The sequence below is a fragment of the Gigantopelta aegis genome, chromosome 4 (assembly GCF_016097555.1).
Source record: "Gigantopelta aegis isolate Gae_Host chromosome 4, Gae_host_genome, whole genome shotgun sequence".
In the NCBI taxonomy this organism is placed as follows: Eukaryota; Metazoa; Mollusca; class Gastropoda; order Neomphalida; family Peltospiridae; genus Gigantopelta; species Gigantopelta aegis.
The window spans coordinates 10,494,894-10,508,816 of record NC_054702.1 but is presented as its reverse complement, the minus strand read 5'-3'; the positions used below and the strand labels follow the sequence as shown (position 1 = coordinate 10,508,816).

The window sequence follows — 13,923 nt, the reverse complement described above, 5'->3', positions numbered from 1 at the left end:
ACCACTCAGGATCTCGGCAAATCTCGTTTGCGAGAAGTCATTTGCAACCATGACGGACGCAGGCTTTTTTAAGGTTTATTTTTTAAAATTAATTTAGCCATAGGTCCGCTATTAGCGTTTTAATCCCGTAGCTGTGTTCCTTATTTGTAGTAAAACGTTATGCTTTTATTACTTTCTAGCCTATTGCACCCGGTTTTCATAATAAAGCTAAAATTATGATTGCGAAATCGAGCACGCCAAGGGTTGAAGCCAATGAAGGGACGCTCTCGTCTCGTGCCGTTTTTTGTTAATTTAATTTAGTACATTTATTTGACTCCAGCATATTTCTTATTTCATTTGTATTACAAGTTCATTTTTAAATTACATAGTGCTTGATGTTAAGATTAGGAATTGACCCTAAACTAGCCCCAAACCTTTTCATGTTTTTGCACATTGCAGTAATATTGTCACTGAATTATCCACAGAACCCATGAAGAGAGTTTTGTATTCTCCCCCCCCCCCCCCATTATTTTTAGTTAGGGTGAGGATTAGGGGTTATGGTTACGGGGGGGGGGGGGGGGACCGGGCAGATATTTTGAACTTAACGACGGCAATTGCCGTTGATGACATACAAACTGACGTCAGTTGGGGGCGTCACCGATGGCACTTTTGTGCTGCTGGATTAAAATTACTGCCGTCGGTAAAGCTCCTCACCGATGGCAAAATGTATAAACGTGTATGAACATTATCTGCCAGTATTTAACACGGGTGTTTGGGTCCTGGTTGGACTTGATAGGCGTTTAGTTGGTACCACTTGATGGAACTATATTTAGTCATGCGCGTACCCTGTGCTGTTGTATAATATACGTTCTCACTACATTTTGCCTCCTCGCTTTCGTGTTATGCTGTGGTGACGTTTGGCAGCCCCATTTGTTTTTCTGCGCCCCTTTCTAACATTGTTATAATTTACAGCACTCAGCTCCACTATTTTAAAATGCACATGTTTTTCACACTGAAAAACATCGCTGAGTGTGCACACTGGACATAAAGGAAGCAAGCCGCGTTGTGTACGAAAGTGCAGCTGACGAAAAACGTCGGTAGCTTCCAGAAGTTACCGTAACATAATTTAATGCTATTTTTTAACAGCCTATGTTGTGTCCCATACCAGTATCCATTTCAGTGTTCGAGATTAAATTTTTTGGCCAGTATCCCAGTTGGATACTAACATTTCAAAATTTGGTATCCCACCTGAGAATTTAGTATTATATGGTATCCCGGTAGGATACTGTGTTCTTGAAGTCTGGTATCCAAAATTAAATGCTGGTATCCCCGGGATATTGGGATACATTAATCTCAAATACTGCATTTGTATGTTTGATACACACAATAACAGTTACATTATATTTTAGCAATCAAAAATTATATTTTTATCATTTCGGCAATCTCCGACTGAAAAAAATATTTATTTGGCGCCAAATTTGTCACGTGATCAGAACGGTCATTCTGTCTTTTGTGTTCACTAACTGTGTCTGATATTTTAACCTCAATTGCAGATTTAATTGGTCGCAACTTCGTCTCAGAAACACCAGGTTCCGTTAAATGTTAGCTTATGCTAGTAGTCAATGATTCCATTTCAGGGCACAATATTTCACGCGAACTGTTCTGTTCGCGTGTCGGTTACGCAAAATTAAATTTACACGAACCGCAAATTGGTTACGTCGTGTCCTGTAGACGTTCAGAAATTAAAACTTGCAGACTTCACGATTACAGTAAGTTTATTCATGCAGACATACTACTAGTACTAGTATTCCGACAAATGTTTTAGACTGGTATTTAGATACTTGATGCGCGGCAAACCAGTAGACAACGGTATATAGCAACGGTTGTAACTTGCGACCAAAGGCTCAGTATAGAGTTGAGCCAAAAGTTTTAAAGAAATGTGCATGGACCGCTAAGGCGCTTAAATTATCTGCTGCTATTCTATCTCTAAAGGAATATATGTAGACATAATATTGGATTGCCTATAATTTTACAAAGGTTAAAAATGGATTTAACGTAAACTAAAATGCACAAATGTCACAAATACTAACATCACATAATGAGCTTCAAATAACAAACATTTGGAACGTCACTGTAGTATAGAAGTACCAGCGATAAAGTGAAAGTAGCATCGCCACTGCAAAATATCGGTGTCAAATTGTGATCTTTCTTTTTATGTTATTATAAGATCTATTTTTATTAATCTAATCATGCACCAATGAGTAGCCTGTTTTATAGTTCAGAGGAACTGGACATTTGTTATTTGTGTTTGGTGGGCTTTTTTAAATCTGCTGTATACTAAATTTTACATAACGGTGACAAATGGTAGCCTTTATGTATTTGTTATTTATGAAAGAAAATTATTAGTCTAATCATGCACCAGGGAATGGGCATTTTTCCTCCAAATGTATCTATTTTGTTTCAGTACTGGGCTGATATTTAGTATTAACTTCCGCAGGCTGCACAGAGGTTCTAGAATACGGTGGGCTGATGCCCGAGGACTGGTTTTTAGAGTCGGGCAACTAAAAATTACTTTTTGCGATCCTGATGGCAAGTGGTGAATAATAATAATAATAATAAATCTACAATGCTACGATGGTACGAAAACAAAAGAAACATCTACAAGTCACTTCTTTTGATTTGCAAGCATTAAAGAAACTGTTTTATAAAACTTATTTTTTCTTTTTCTTTTTTAACTTTGAGCTAAAAATGATGTATTTAAAATATAATTTCAATGTAACTTTGAGGTAATCCACAGGTTATGCAAATATAATTCACGTAACCGAACAATTGGTTACCTAGATAAAAACCATGTGAACCAACGGCATACTCAAAATTGCTGTCGGTGGGCCCTTTCACCGATGGCAATTTGTTTTTTTAATTGCTGTGGGTGATAAATTTTTAAGTTTGAGCCCTGGACTAGCAGAGCCCTATAGCCACTTGTGCATTTTAATGATTTTAATACTTAAAAAGCTCATACAGTGTATTGTGACAGAATGAGCCAAACATCTATGGAATAAAACAAATATTTAGTCCCATAATTCCACATTCTGTCTTGTTTGCTACATTTCTTCAAAAAGCACCATTTAACAATGTCTATTTTTTCAAACTTTAGTTTTGTTTAATAACAACACCACTAAAGGACATCGATTTATTCATCATCGGCTATTGGATGTCAAACATTTGGTAATTTTGACATGGTCTTAGAGAGAAAAACGTATATTTTTCCATTAGTAGCAAGGGATCTTTTATATGCATATACCACAGCCTTTGATAAACCAGTTGTGGTGCTTACCAACAGATAGATCCCAAACTGATTGTGCATCAAGCGAGTGCTTTACCACTGGGCGACATCCTGCCCAGGCGCGGATGCAGGATTTCTGAAAGGGGTGGGGGTCCAAATGTTACGACTGATCTCTCCTTTTACACAGAACAGTTCATATAATCATGTTTCCCCTTAAAGTTTATGGTCAGTTTTCAAAAAGGGGGTCTGGACCCCTGCCCCTATTTTTTCAAAGGCAATACAGTGATATTGGATTATGAAATATAATTATTATGTTGGTTTTATAGTACAGTATGTTTTAAAAGGTATTGTTTATAACAAATATTTTTTTTAATTTGTTAGGTGGGTAAATATTTTTGTTCAGTTAACAAAAACCTCCCATAAAATACACAAATGAGGAAAAGACAGAAATCATAAAAAAAATATTTGTATACTAAGATAAATACATGGTATATATCCTGGAGTAATCAATATGCACGTACATAAGGACAAATGGTAAACTTGTAACCGAAAAGTAATAAAATAAATATTATTTACTTCACTCGGTCCAGAGCTGTATATAACTTAATATTTATCATTAATATCTACTGCTGAATTTATTTACCAAACCAAATTTAAAAATATAACCCATTTTTTGCATACTAAGTAAAACGTAATGAACAACAGTGTACAATTTTGAGGAGAGTCCGGGAGCCCGAGGCTAAACAAAATCATATAGGACTCTCTAGCTTGGCTAGCATATGAGCCTGCATGGCTCGTAAAAATTATTTGTACAAATTAAATTGAAGGCTATTTCTCATTCCAGCCAATGCTCCACAACTGGTGTATCAAAGGCCATGGTATGTACTATCCTGTCTATGGGATGGTGCATATAAAAGATCCCTTGCTGCTTATCGAAAAGAGTAGCTCATGAAGTGGCGACAGTGGGTTTCCTCTCTCAATATCTGTGTAGTTCTTAACGATATGTCTGATGTCATATAACCGTAAATAAAATGGTTTCATGCAAAACATTTAGTGTGTCTTCTGTTCTACTAGAGACAAATGGCAGGGCTCGCTGGGTTGGTAGTGGGATCTAAAGATTTGCAAACGGAGTCCTTATGACACTTAAATGTTTTTAGACCAAAATCGCACACTGAAAATCATGCCCTCCATTCTTGTTGCACGTTCAGCAGTTTCAGCTTTTTGTTAAATGTTTCTACTTATAAATCACTTCACAAAATGTTTTTAATTGTTATACATGTATATTCAGTAAGTGTTGTTTTTTGTCCCCTGAAGGTTCAGCCATAGGGGCCTGTATAGGTTTTGTCTCCGTCCTGTCCATCCCACATATTTGTACAGTTTTATCATATATATTATTTATTTCAAAAGGGCACAACTGCTGAGCAAGACAATCGTTTTGCAGACAAAAAGAAGAAATTGATGAAATCCATGAGATTTGCAGAGAACTTGGAGAAAAAGGTTTTTCTTTAAAATAAAATTTTGTCTCACATGTACAACATAATGCCAGGCCTGTTCCCAGGTTATATTAGTTTGGTATAAACATCCCAAACTGTTGGTGAAGCTGAGGCATGTTTAAAGCATACATGTAAATCGGCATTAAGGTTTGGGCCGCAAATGTAAGTTAAATTGAATAATAGTTTTGAACGTATGTTTAAGTTAACAGGAATAGTCTCTAAACATATAAATGTTTTTATTTTAAAGTTTTTGATGCTGATTTTTTGGCACTAAAAATTAGTAAAATCATTTTCTCTTTTTTTGTTTTTGGTTTTTTTTTGGTCTTGTTTTTTTTACTATTACAGCTTTTCTAGCATTAACTTGCACATTATTTACAAGTTTTTGCATAATTTATAAATTTTTTGGAAATCTGATGTGTTTCTTAGTGTTTGTGGTAGCTCATGAAACATTTTACAAAAGTAAATGTATTTTGCTTTAAGCCATGTACTTTATATGTGTTCCTCTCTTTGGCAATAGTACATAGTTATATTATAAATCATGCTGGGGCGTTGTTAAACAATCATTTATGTTAAAAAAAAACACGAAATGTACCTTATTGAAAACGAGGGTTAGTGACTTTAATGTGAATTTGTGTCTGTTTGATTGTGACAGGTTGACATGGCGAAGGTGAACGTTGATACGTTAAAACCATGGATTGCGCAGAAGATTACAGAGCTGCTGGGACTGGAGGATGACGTTATTGTTGAATTTGTATATAATCAGTTGGAGGAAAGGGTAAGATACAGAACTGGACAAAGGAGTATCTTTAATTGTATACTGTTCTAGTTTGTCATTAATTGGCCATTGTGCGATTTTAGAGGCTGTTCACAATTCTCAAAATTAAAGCAAGGCATTGTTCTTGTTACAGCCTTTATAACATTAGATTTGAAGATACATGCAAATGAAACATGGCTGAATAATAATGTTATGTTTTGCTATATAACCTTATACGATCAGTACTTTTTGTTAGGTCTTCTGTTCAGTAAATTATTTACTTACCTGTAGATTTTGTCAGTTTTTTGGAATGTTACCTGTTGTGTTAATATTTTCAAAACCTATACAATGAATTGTCTTTCGGTGAGGTGGGTATGTGCCTGTGTAAACTACTAAACTCAAAAAACATTGATGTAAGGTAAAAGTGAAAATTTGTTGAGCTAATCTAAAACAGGAATGGTAATGTAATGGGCATCAGCAGTTCTTATGAGAATCAAGATAGCAGAATTGTGCATGTCACTGGCTGATTTGTGGATACAGAGCCATTAACATTAGAGATGTCATTAAGAATTGAAATAACAGGTAAAAATTAAAATATAGCCAGTTCCACTAAATATTTTGTGTGACGTAGTCAGGTTGATACCAAAGCCTAAATATATAATTTGAACATACTTAAATAATCACATGCCATTATTATATCTTTTCAGTAAATATATCATCGTCGTTCATGTTTATCTTTTAATTTGATTTTTCATTGTTCATAAAGGATTTTAGATTTTTGCAATAAGTGTTTGAACTGAGATTTCTCAAACATTGACATTAATATTATTTGAACTGAGATTTCTCAAACATTGACATTAATATTATGCTCTGCTGTTGATGCTTTGCATTTATTTTCCTGTTTTTTATCGAATTAAAAAAGTGTTGTTTTTTTTTTTTTTTTTTGCAAACATACGATGCTGAACAAATTAATATTGTACACTTGCATTAAGGTTGAAAATTGTGGATGCCCCAATGTTTCTTTCTACTTTTTCTTATAAATAATACAAACAATATATTACTCAAAACCATTTCTGTTTTTTTTTTTTGTACTGGGATATCTGCATTGTTTATTGTTATTCATGTGTATGTACCTTGCATTACAGCCTAAAAAAAAAGGCTCGGTTTTTTATCTTTATTAATTTTTTTTCAGATAAAAAAAAAAAAATCATTAATTATTGTCAGCTTATTATAGAAAAAAGAAACTACCTTATATTACTATACATTTAGCTTGTAGGATATAACAGTAGAAAACCTTTGATGTTTACTTACTCTTGACATTTTCCCTCCACAATTAGAGAAGATCAATATAAAATCACCTTGAGAATACTGAGGCACAGCAAGGGGCTCATGCAGGGTACAGTAATTCCGTAGCTAAAATCTAAACAGGAGCATGTCTCCCACTTCAGCTCCCTCACAATGACGCAAAGATGTCCAAGACCTTAAATCATGGTTTGTATTTAACTATTGGATTTATAACGTCAAGTAGAAACACTTCGTGTGAGGCATATATTATTGGAGAATTTTTTTTTACTTTTTGATGAGATAGAAAAAAACAATGGTTTTAATTTTTTTAGTTAATTTAGTTTTTAAAAAATTCTTGTAGCGATAAGTTGCCATTCTTTTTTAAAACTAAAATATTCTCAGTTTGAATGCTTGTTATGTTTTTAGTTTTTCTAAGTAAGTAAATACTTGTGTACTGTAGATGTTTAGAAAGATCTTTAACCTGTGCCAAATATTCGTTTTTGTAGGATGCAAAGTGAGAGACCAAACAACAGTTTGAACACACAAGAGCAGGCATCATCAAGTCTATTTGAGATTAAATTTGACCAGTGTACATTGTGTTGTGTATTATTTAACCAGAAGAAAACATTATTTTGTTAATTTAATGAGCAATATATCCATTCTCTAATAAGTTTGTCACAAACATTTTATGTTTTCTAGTTTTTAAGAAATTACTATAATACTTCTGTATAATCGATTCGCTTTTTAAAATTTTAATTAACAAATGTGTTATGTTTTAAGTTAAATTTGTATAATTAACTGTAAAAGGGTGTAGGAAATATGTGTTAATGCCAGTTGTCTTCCCCTCATGTATCCCCAGATGTGAAATGCAGATCAATCTAATCGAGTGTTCATTCAAGAGCTGTGGGAGCTTCTCTGCAGTGCTCAAGACAATGTTGGTAAGCAGAAGAAGGAAGAGATAAAGAGGAGACAATTGACTAATGTAACATCTCGAATAGGGTTTTAAGTGGTACGCTTCATAAAAAGTTGATAATCGGCTATTGTTGTTGAATAAACTGAAAAATATATATATAAGATCTGTTGCTGCTTTTGTAATATTAGTAGCCTCTATGATAGCAAAAGGTTTCTTACTTTTAGACTTGGGTTAAAATAACTGTTTACACCAAAATAGTTGTCTAAAATGTGCAGAGGCATTGTTAAATATTCTTTCCTAATAGATTTATAATAAGTAACAAAATTAATACAGTCAACTCCACTTATTTGCACATCGGAGCATAATTCGGTTAATCGACTATTGAAACCATTTGCCCTTATAACACTACAAAAGTTAATTGCACAACTACAGGCTATATATCATTTGGCTTTCTCAAAATGAGAATGTCTATCAAACTTTGGCAAAAGAATAAAACGATTAAACTGTTTTGTTTGAGTGTGTGGTAAGCCGACTGTAATTACAAGAGCAAATGAGATGTGGCAGTTACTACTGGTGAATCACAATACCCTACACGATTTAAGAATGACATAATTAAGTGAATAAACCTAAGACCTAATGTTTTTGTTTGCAATATATTGCTGTTAATCAGGCCATCTCAATAACAAGTAACTCTCCGACTATTATTTTTAGAAGTACCGCCTGTGCGCTTGTACGCATGCGCACTCAACTATTGAGATTGACGTGTTCAGGGCAATCGTTGTTCTGTATCAATTATTACGTTATGTTGAGAAGCCTTGGTAATAATTAAAAGATTACAGATCAATCTTCCTATTATGTTTTTAATAAATGTGACCGAGAAAGGGTTGTTGTTCACTTATTCATTAATGCAGTGTACGCTATATCTGTTAAAACGCAAAAGAAACGAACTTGCTTCCCGGAAAATGTAGCGGAAAAAAAAAGACTGGTGGGGGAGGTCGTCAAAAAAACAAACATAACAAAGACCGTTATTATGATCGTCCCTAAGTTTCTGCTATATTGTTAGACACCAATCAGTCGGACCTCACCATGAAGGTCAGTCATGTGTTAGACCGGTCATGCATGCAATGCAGACTGCTGGAAACTGATAACGACTCACTAGCCGAGCTTAACTTTAATTGCTTAACAATAGCAAAGTCATTATTTGGGGATCACAAATAATACCAAAGCTTGCCGTATCTTGTGGGATGGAAAGAACACCATACCAGCAAATGCATACAAGTTCACGTAATTCTATCAATCAACAGCCCGGTAATTAAACTGACGTCATTTTGTAAACACGTGCACCGATGAAACGTGAACTTTTTGATGGTTCTGTTTTTCAAGTTTATTCACTTTGTTTACACTAGTGGATGGTCAGTGGGGTTTTTTTTAATGCACAAAGTTTGTGTTTTTAGAAAACGACGCCAGTTTGTGTTTTTAGAAAACGACGCCCATGACGGACGTTGTGGTTTTTTAGAAAATGATTTCTGGTCTGGCAGATTAAAACAAAAACGCCATGCTAATTATATATATCGATAGATATATTTTTTTACATTTATATATATCCAACTGCATGTGACATGTGTTAACTGTAATAGTTCCGGTATGAAGTACCGCATTATGCTAGACTGTCTCCAATGCCACTTTGTAGTTGGATGGCTGTTACAAAGTGAAAGTCGGTACTCTATCGGTTAATCGACTAACCCGGTTAATTGCACAAAATCGAGCCGCACCGAGGGTATGCAAATAAGCGGGTTTGACTGTATATATAATTGTGAATATTTAGTCTTCATATAAATACTTGAATATTTTCTTGTAATAAATGGTCTAAATCCAGGATAGTTTATTATTAGCTGGCTTTGCTGTCAGCAGGAATAGAAGACAGTTTTATGCTTATTTAACAGTGATTATAAAATTAATACATGTATTTTTTAATCTGTTATTGTAATAACCATAAAAGTAGTAAATCAGGACTTGATACTATTAGTTTGCTTGTTGTCAGCAGGAATAGATAACAGATATAGCAGTCATAAAATTGAAGGATAACTGTTGTATTTAACCATTTGCGAACGTTCATGCTGGATTTACAGTCGCAAATTGAAATACTAAAAATAAGTTTTTACATGTAATACAACTGCTGCTCCTGATAATGTATTTATATTTTATTGTTTTATCAACAACTATACCAACATTTATTACCAATTTCACTTATTCCAAATACTCATCAACACAACTGGTGCTTGATAACGAAGATTCATAATTCTGCATAATTGCCGTTACTTCCGCTTCCTGTCGGCGTCACACGCATGATATACACAAACATTTATGAACAGCATTTACGTCATAAAATTTAGTGGAACACGCATTTTGCTTCAGAAAAAGATTCAACATTGGTATTTTAAAAGTATGTTCGTCCAATTAAACAGCGAGAAGTAGCATATGAATATGCAAATAGGCTCTTGGGGAATCCCCCAAATTTCTGATTGGTACATGCTCGTTATACTGCTGAAAATTGATCTAATTAGCCAGTCAAATTTTGCGTTATATGCAGAGTGAATTAAAATTTGTGTTTCATTTTTACTCTCTTTTTTTTTTTTTGTACCAGGCGGAACAGGAGCGCATCCAGGCAAGTCTGAAGCGCCACGAGGAGCACATCAGTGAGACGCTGGCCAAGGAGAGGTGGGACAGTGAGCGGAAGGACTGGGACCGCAGTCGATCGCCCAGGCGTGACAGAAACCGATCGCCAAAATATGAAAAGAACAACAAAGTGGAACAAAGGTACAATTGATAGTAAAGCATACAAGAGCTTGTGAAAAATAATTGTAATTTTATGTAATGTTTTCAAATATATTTGAAATTGATTATATTAGTTTTCATTAAAGTAATGTATTTTGCACAATAACTGTTGAAATGGCTTTCTCGGCAAGATTAAGAAAACTTACAATTTGTGGGTAAAGACATACATTATTGTGAAAATTCATATGCTTTGTTCATGGTATGCACTATCCTATCTATGGAATGGTGCATATAAAAGATCCCTTGCTACTAATGAAAAAATGTAGTGGGTTTTCTTTCTAAGACTGTAATGTAAAAATTACCAAATTTTTGATATCCAATAGCCGATGATTAATAAATCAATGTGCTTTAGTGGTGTCGTTAAACAAAACAAACTTCATATGCTTTGTTTTTGCATCCAATATTTTATTTGACAGATAAATGTTTTGTCTGCTTCAGGAAAACTCGTAGTAAGTCGAAATCTTCAAGTCCACCTGTGACAGTGAAGAAAGAGGAATCTAAATCATCTCTTCCTGATTCATCAGGCGATAAAAATAGCGAAGCTGCTGTCAAGACAGAAGAAAACACAGATGCACCAACTGACAGAGTGGAGGCGGTTAAAGATGAAGATAACAAGTGTGTATAAATATGGTCTCATCTCTTTTTATATTAGTTTAAATGAAATATGTCTCAATGTTGATGCCCACTGCAATATTCACTTTGTTTTTGACAACCATAACAACTAGTGATCCATAACTGGCCATGGTTTGTGCTATCCTGCCTGTATGAAGCACAAATAAAAGATCCCTTGCTGCTAATCGGAAAGAGTAGCCCAAGTAGTGGTGACAGCTGGTTTCCTCTCAAAATCTGTGTGGTCCTTAACCATATGTCTTATGCCATATAACCGTAAATAAAATGTGTTGAGTGCGTCGTTAATAAAACATTTCTTTCTTTCGGCAATGCTGTAAAGATTGCTGTTAAATTTTTAATTCTCCACAGCACCTTTTTGCCTTGGACTATATTAATTTTGTTAACAGTATGTTTTTTTGCCGTGGACATTTTCTTAACTGCAGGGTTTGTCTTGGTGTTTATTCTTTAAATTTACAGTTGTTTTCCTCTTCATATATTCATATACTTATCACTTGGATTTTATTTTAAAATCACTAAGAGCTTATTTCCAACAGCACTTTGAAATTTCCTGTAAAATTATTTTAAAATTGGGTTTGGGATCGATCCCCAGCCGGTGCTTCACAACTGGTATATCGTGGTATGTGCTATTGTGTCTGGGATGGTGCATATAAAAGATCCCTTGCTGCTAATCGAAAGAGTAGCCCATGAAGTGGTGACAGCAGGTTTCCTCTATCAATATCTGTGTGGTTCTTAACCATATATCCAACGCCATATAACCGTAAATAAAATGTGTTGAGTGCGTTGTTAAAACATTTCTTCCTTCCTTCCTTCATTATAAATCATCAGTTACAATTGGTTTGCACCAACTGATGAAAGTTTAATTATACAATCAGTTTGAATTATATGAACATCATAAGGACGTTCATATAAAGACAATGCAATTATTGTTTTGTTTCCCGGTATAAACCCTACAAATCATTAATTTTACCTTTAATAATTATTTAATATCTTTTTTCTTTATGTATAATTGAAAATGTATATCAAATCCATCAACTAAACAGGAACAATTTAACATTTTCCCACACAATTGGTTATGGATTTTTATAATCAGATCCTCACATCATGAGACCCAAACTGATCAATTTTCCATTATAATGATCTTTGGAACATCACTAGTATTTAATTCATTGGATCAACGTTCATGGGGTTGAAAGTGTTTTATAAGTATATTTTCAGTTGTTTTAATTCAAATTCTCTTGTTCATCACATCAGGACAGAAAATACAAATGATGTCACAGACAAAAATGATGACAAAGAAAACGATGTGGAAAAGAAAGACAAAAAACCTAAGGACAAATCGAAATCAAGGTCCAGGAGTAGAGATCGCAAGAAGCGCCGGTCACGAACTCCAGACAGAAAGAGAAAAAGAAGTCGGGAGCGGTAACTAATCTTAACTACTTAACAGCATATTATTATTTTTTAAATGGTTTTCTATTTCCATATTTAGTTTTTTGAGATGGCTCATTCACTTGACCCCTGCAATATTCTCTATTTTTGGACATTTACTTTTATACACAGGGCTTCTAGATTATGGTAGCCCTACTCCCATGGCTAGTGATATTCTATGTTGGGCTAATAAATTACTACTGCCATGCCCAATGGCTAGTTACTTTTTTCACTCATATGTTGCAATTACGTCTATTTTGTAAATATGAATATCCTGCGCCATACCCCATCCCCTAATGTTAAGTGTTATTAACCTTCTGACTACTGCAGGCGAGATATCTCGCCCGACGTCACGTCAGTCGATATACTGTACACTGTATACAGTGCATTCCCCAATTCATATTTCCCGCCGTTTTGCACACGACACTCACCGGAAACGGAAATATAATTAAAGAAAAAAGATATTTTTTTTGATAATGGTGGTTTTTGTTTTGATTTTTTCAATTGAAAATACCTTGAAATTTTGAGTTCAAAAAGTGGTTTTCGGCAAGTATTTTCGCTTGACAACAATGGCGGCACGTCGCGGTAATTTTCAGGGATCAATAGCTGATTGTAACAGCTAATTTAATAATAAATTTGATAGTTTTACCAACAACGAAAATTATCAAATATTGCAATATGAATCATAGTTCGGGTTTAAAAAAAAATTCTGGTCAGAAAACCACTGTTATCGGAAATAATGGACATAAATACTGGACAGCTGGCCACAAATGCCCGTAAGTAAACGCAACTTTTTCGATTTTTTGCCTAATTTTAACCACCATTAGCCGATCTAAAACAATAAAAATTACAAAAAAAGACACGAAAATAATACTTACCGATTCATATATGAACTTTATTTCATGTATTTATGAAACATTTGAGTGAATATATGTGAGTAAAAATTATAAACTTGTACCCACTCAACGTGGTTTTTGTTAAAAATTAATCCAGTAGTCTAAAGGTTAAGCTCTTTAGGTGACATATCCGATTATTACTGTTATTTAGTAAAATTGTATTAACTTAAAGTAAAGTAGGGCTAGTGAATTTTTAATTGTGGCTAGTAAATGTTTTAAATCACTGAACCCATGGCTAGTGGATTTTGTAAAAATTCTAGAAGCCCTGTTTATACAAAATTCCTATTTTGTGGGCAAAATTCCTATTTTCCTTTTTTTTTTTAACCCACCGCCTCACTTTACGGCCTAATATTAGAATATTTTGCCATTACTGTTTCACTAACTCTTACAAGTTGAAGAGAGAAATTCAACAGCATTTGTCTTTGACAAGC

The 13,923-nt window shown here is 34.2% G+C and overlaps 1 protein-coding gene and 1 long non-coding RNA gene across 2 annotated transcripts in view; both read left to right on the top strand.

Moving 5' to 3' along the window:
• The first annotated feature begins 15 nt into the window (after nucleotides 1-15).
• The window catches only part of LOC121372650 (serine/arginine repetitive matrix protein 1-like), a 30,254-nt gene continuing 16,346 nt past the window's right edge, over nucleotides 16-13,923 (top strand). The window contains exons 1-7 of the mRNA XM_041499091.1: nucleotides 16-73; nucleotides 4,670-4,759; nucleotides 5,408-5,567; nucleotides 7,666-7,775; nucleotides 10,351-10,523; nucleotides 10,980-11,156; nucleotides 12,423-12,590. Coding sequence (XP_041355025.1) covers nucleotides 50-73; nucleotides 4,670-4,759; nucleotides 5,408-5,567; nucleotides 7,666-7,775; nucleotides 10,351-10,523; nucleotides 10,980-11,156; nucleotides 12,423-12,590 — 902 coding nt within the window. The 5' untranslated portion in view covers nucleotides 16-49. The remainder of the gene's footprint in view (nucleotides 74-4,669; nucleotides 4,760-5,407; nucleotides 5,568-7,665; nucleotides 7,776-10,350; nucleotides 10,524-10,979; nucleotides 11,157-12,422; nucleotides 12,591-13,923) is intronic.
• On the top strand, nucleotides 5,580-7,385 carry LOC121372651. The gene is made up of 2 exons (XR_005957961.1): nucleotides 5,580-7,000; nucleotides 7,300-7,385. It is a non-coding gene; the product is annotated as an uncharacterized LOC121372651 (long non-coding RNA).